Genomic DNA, 5,305 nt, shown 5'->3' with positions numbered 1-5,305 from the left:
GCACTTTACTGTGAAGGCTCTGGGTTCAATCTCCAGTACTGAAAAAAAAAAAAAAGGCCATGGACAATCTGGAGGGAAAACAGCTCGTGGCTGGAAGTTTGTTATCCCCAGGGCTAAGCAGGCCTAGGTCTGGCCCCACTTTGGCCAACCCCAGGCCCTGCTGCCACCCACACCCCTGTTCTCTCTCTTCCCTGCACTCACTCAGAGTCCTGAGTGCTGGGGAGGGGGGAGGAGGAAGAGAGGACAGTATCATTGGTGATTCACATGGTGCCATTGCTTCCTCCTCAGATGGGCTGTGACCTGCCCGAAGCCACACACTTTGTGGTACAGGAATGATGGACCCTGAAATCAGCCCTGGTCTCAGGGAGTCATCATTGGACAAGGGCTAAAGATGGCAAAGAGCCATCTGAGGATGCCTGAGAGGCAGCAGGGCCAGGCATCTGAGGGCTGCAAGGTGCTTTTCTGGGCACAAAGGCCACTGTTGGGTCCTTGCAGTGGGGGCAGGGCTCACCCCTAAACAACCCTTGTCTCCAGTCACAGCTGCCAATGAGCTGGCCTGCCGGGGCCTGGACCACCTTGAGGAAAAGATCCCAGCCCTCCAGTACCCTCCTGAAAAGGTGAGCCCCTTCCCTTTCTGTGATGCCCCTGTGCCCTGTGGTCACCACCTCCCAGGGAAAGGGCAGGAGCTGCTAGTGTCAGCGTTGCTGCCTAAGGGAGGCAGGGTTTGCAGGACAGCAGGCACCAGCCCAGGGCAAACTCATCAGGAGCCTGGGGCAGGTCCCATGGCCACCTGATACCAGTCCTTAGAACCTGGGCTCTGTTGGTCTGCACTGGATCCAAGGTGCCTAAAGTCAAGGGCACTAAACTTCAGTCTTGAGTCTCTGGCCTCCCCCATTTCATTGATCAGCCACCAGCCCATTCAGCCTTCCCTGAGTCCCATCACTGCTGCCTGAGCCCCATCATTTCTGGGGGCTGTGACACGCACTTCCTAGCACCTTCTCACTTAATCCTCTTCCAACCTCCTGTGGGAAGGCTGGTGCCCCATTGTCGAAGCCCCATTGTACAGAGGAGAAAGCTAGTGACTTCCCACAACCACACAGCCTGACATGGAAACCCTGGGGCATCAGGTCAGTGAGGGTTAAAATGAGGGTTTTGGCTTCAAAACCAAAAGCTGCCTGGTTTTCTGGACAAGGGCAACAGTGTCTTTGTCATGAAGGAGCTCCCGGCTGTTGAGGAAGAAGGCTAATTATTTCAGTGCAGACCTGGTGGGAAGAAAGACACCTATACATCAGTATAAATGCAGATGGAGCCTGACAGAGGACACAGGACGTGTCTAGGGAGGTGGCACCAGGGAAGCAGGACCAGTGTGCCCCCAGGTGACTTTGGGGCTATCCTGGCTTACAGAGCAGTGTCTTGACAGCTGCAAAGAAGCCAGGTGGAGATTGGTAGAGTCCTTTCCCTTTGAAGCCAGGTTTAACCCAGATGCCTACATACCAGTGCCAGTCCCTTGGGCCTCCTGCAAGGAGATCCCTGAAGCTGACCCCTGAAGCTGACCCCTGGCCCTCCAACCCCCCAGATTGCCTCAGAGCTGAAGGACACCATTTCCAGCCGCTTTCGCAGTGCCCGGAACAGCATCAGTGTGCCCATCACAAGCACATCGGACAAGGTCCTGGGGGCCACACTGGCCAGCTGTGAGCTGGCCTTGGGGGTGGCCAAGGAGACTGTGGAGTACGCTGCCAACACCCGAGCTGGCCGGCTGGCCTCTGGAGGGGCCGATCTGGCCCTGAGCGGCATTGAGAAGGTGGTGGAGCTCCTCCTCCCTCCGGGCAAGGAGGAGTCAGGTACCTCACACCAAGGCTCGAACACCTCCCCCATGGACCCAGCCGCACCCCCCATGCACACCTGCCCCATGCTGGGCAAGGGATCCTTCAACCACTGGAGTAGGGAGAGCCCAGAGGGATTTCCAGAGGGACCCATCATTATCTCGTCCCTTCTCCATCTCGTGAGAGGGAAAGTGAGAGGCAACTGTCACCATGCTTGTAGTGGAACCAGGGCCATTGTTCACCCAGCTCCACTCTGATCCATTTTTCCATCTTTTCCCCACAATCCTCATCCAGCCCCTGCTCCTGGACGCCAGCGGATTCAGAAACCTCCCAAGGCCAAGCCAAGCCTCTCACGCAGGGTTGGGACCCTGGCCAACACCCTCTCCCGACAAGCCATGCAGACCACATCCTGGGCCCTCAAGCAGGGCCACTCCCTGGCCATGTGGATCCCGGGCGTGGCACCCCTAGTGAGTGTCTGGGCTCTGCCTGAGCCACTTGCTCCCCTGGTCTCTTGTATCCCAGGAGCATTCTAACCTGGGCTGCAACTTTAGCTGTAAGAACAAAGGGCCTTATGAGGAGTGAAGGGCTAGTACTTTGGGGTGCTGCAGTGGTCCCACCCCACCACCAGTTCTGTTTCCCTATTCCTCCTCTGACTGTCCTCTGCCGCCTCATTCCCCCTAAGTGGCCTCTTGCCATGGGCTGTCCCAGCAGTGAGGACAACTGCTATCCAGGAAGTGTCATCCTCCAATAACTTCTGCTGGGAGAAAGCCCAGCTACCCTTATCCCCCACTGACCCCAGTTTTTTGTTTTTTAGGGTATTATTATTTGGAAATAGGGTCCTGCTATGTAGTTCAGGCTTGCCTTGCACTTGCCCTGCAACCCAGGTTGGCCTTGAATTCAGATCCTCTTGCCTCAGTCTCCTGAGAGCTGGGACTGCTGGCGTGCACCCCCAGACCTGGCTAATCCCAGCTTTTTTTTTTTTTTTTTTTTGGTACTGAGGATCGAACTCAGGTCCTTGTGCTTACTAGGCAGTCTTTTTTTTTCCTCTTTCTTTATCCCCCTTTCCTTCCTTCTTCCTTTCTTTCCTCCTTCCCTCCCTCTCTATGACCCCTGTGTCTCCCAAAAGACATGAAAAATGTTCATGTCCACTTTATCCTCAGCCAAGAACTGGAGACGGCACAGATGTCCGTCCTCTGTAGAAGGGGTGGAGGGTGGTGGAGGCTCACATGAGTGTCACATGGGTGAACATCACGAAGCACTTCCATGTGCAACAGCAAGGGAGCCTGTCACGTGTACTGCTGAATGAAAACAGCCATTCATGAACAAGCACGCGTGTGACCCATTTAGAGGAAGCTCCACAATAGCCCAGGACTGCAGTGAGCGCAGGAACAGAGAGCTCAGCTTGGTGATGGCAAAGTTGGGGGTTCTTTCCCAGCACCAAAACAAAACAAAAACAAATGAATGCATGGTCATAGAGGTCTGAACTGTGGTCACTCTTGGGGAAGCCGGGACTGAGTGGGGCCCCCGGGGTCTCCTGGTATGCTCTTGATCTATTACGCAGCAGTGTGCCTGTAAAAACTCATAGGACTGTTCACGCTGCCATGTCCTAAGCTGTTACTCAACAGAGTTTTAAGCAAAGTCTGCTGGAGCCAGCCCTGCCCTGACCCCTCGGACCAGGGGGTCCAGCTGTGGGAGTCTCGGGCTTCAGCAGTGGCTGCTAAGTGGCTGCCACTCTGTCCCTCCCTCAGAGCAGCCTGGCCCAGTGGGGCGCATCAGCCGCCATGCAGGTAGTGTCCCGGCGACAGAGCGAGGTGCATGTGCCCTGGCTACACACCCTCGCTGCTGCCCAGTATGAGGTCCATGATGACCAGACGGACACAGAGGCGGAGGAGTCAGAGGAGGAGGAATCCGAGACCGAGGAGAACACACTCAGTGAGGTGAGGTGGGGGGCTCAAGGACCCCTAGCCCTCGGTGAATGATGAGCAGAGGCAAATGAAGGTCTCTGTCCCCAGCCCAAAGTGTTTCTATGTCACTCTCAGCTGACGCTTACAAGACTCCATAAAATAGGCAAGGCAGAGATGATTGCCCCATTTTGCAGATCAAGAGACCCGAGCTCAGAATGTGACTTGCGCAAGGCCACCTAGCTAGCGGCAGAGCCAGGGCTGGAGTTCTGTTGGTTTGACGTCCATGTTCCCTCCCCTGTAGCTCTGGGGCTGAGGGGCGGGGGAGGCGGGGTCAGAGAGTCACTGCAGGGTGCTGACCTTGCTCTGGCCCTCAGGTGGCGGCCCTGCCAGCCCCACAAGGCCTCCTGGGCACTGTGGCATACACTCTAAAGAAGACGCTCCAGGGCACCATCTCAGCTGTGACGTGGGCACCCAAGGCTGTGCTGGGCACGGCGGGGAGGGTGCTGCACCTCACAGCGGCCCCAGCTGTCTCCCCGATCAAGGGGCGGGCCATGTCCCTGTCGGATGCTCTGAAGGGTGTCACTGACAACGTGGTGGACACGGTGGTGCACTACGTGCCGGTGAGTCCCACTCGGGTGTCCTCCCTCTCCCCAGCACCTGGACAGGATGGATAAGGAGGCTGAAGGGGCTGCAACCCCCCACTCCCACCAGTCCCTGGAGACCCTCTTCCAAACACTTTGACATACTGGGGCCTCCTCAGCCCTGTGAGTGCAGGGGCAGGGTGCCCCCTGCTGGTGGGAGACTCTGGGGACCCCAATGGCTCAACCCTCAGCCTCTTCTGAAGGACCTGGAAGGTGTTTGTGCCCTTGCCTGGACGGGTGTGCGTGTGTGCGCGCGTGTGTATGTGGGAGGCGGGGGGTGTTCCAAGGGAGCAACTGGCTGAGTCCCAATTCTATCCCTTATCACCAACAGGAGAAACCCAAGGGTCACCAGTGCCACCCCTTTAAGGTTCCTAGGCCCCTTCCCAGAGCAAGTTTCAGGTTGACCAGTCTCAAGGAGGGTGGGTCAGAGCATAGGGCACCCCTAAGCTTCTCAGTCACTCTCACCAACGTCCCGCCACGGGCCTTGGCAGCCAGCTTGGGCCCAAGCCATGCCTAGGGAGGGGTACCTGACCCTGGTGGTGTCAAGGGACGGCCTTGCTCAGCCTGTGGCTGTAGCCCAAGGAAGGGTTAGGAGAGTCAGTGACTCCTGACTCCCTCAGGGAAAGGTGCCTGGCCCCAGAGGTCACCCTGCAGGTGATCAGAGTTATCAGACCTCAGGGGTCCCCCTGGCACCTCCATCCTGCTGTCCTACACCCCAGTCTGCGCCCTCACATGGCCACTCTTGGGGGATGGAGGTGAGGGTCCCAGGTGGGGTCCTGGGTCCCAGGCATGGTGATGAGGGCCAAACAAGGATCTTAACATGCCTGCCCCGCCCCAGCTCCCCAGGCTGTCATTGATGGAGCCCGAGAGCGAATTCCGAGACATCGAGCACCCACCGGCCGAGGCCGAACGCCAGGAGATGGAGCGCAAGGGGTCG

At 57.5% G+C, this 5,305-nt stretch overlaps 1 protein-coding gene across 1 annotated transcript in view; it reads left to right on the top strand.

Annotated features, from left to right (window-relative positions):
• The window catches only part of Plin1 (perilipin 1), a 10,443-nt gene that overhangs the window by 4,845 nt on the left and 293 nt on the right, over positions 1-5,305 (top strand). The window contains exons 4-9 of the mRNA XM_033761005.1: positions 535-617; positions 1,577-1,841; positions 2,118-2,290; positions 3,572-3,760; positions 4,102-4,347; positions 5,207-5,301. Coding sequence (XP_033616896.1) covers positions 535-617; positions 1,577-1,841; positions 2,118-2,290; positions 3,572-3,760; positions 4,102-4,347; positions 5,207-5,301 — 1,051 coding nt within the window. The remainder of the gene's footprint in view (positions 1-534; positions 618-1,576; positions 1,842-2,117; positions 2,291-3,571; positions 3,761-4,101; positions 4,348-5,206; positions 5,302-5,305) is intronic.

The sequence above is a fragment of the Fukomys damarensis genome, unplaced genomic scaffold, assembly GCF_012274545.1.
Source record: "Fukomys damarensis isolate Sample0158 unplaced genomic scaffold, DMR_v1.0_HiC HiC_scaffold_7, whole genome shotgun sequence".
Taxonomy (NCBI): domain Eukaryota; kingdom Metazoa; phylum Chordata; class Mammalia; order Rodentia; family Bathyergidae; genus Fukomys; species Fukomys damarensis.
The sequence above is the reverse complement of the archived record's forward strand: the minus strand, read 5'-3'. Positions and strand labels throughout refer to the sequence as shown.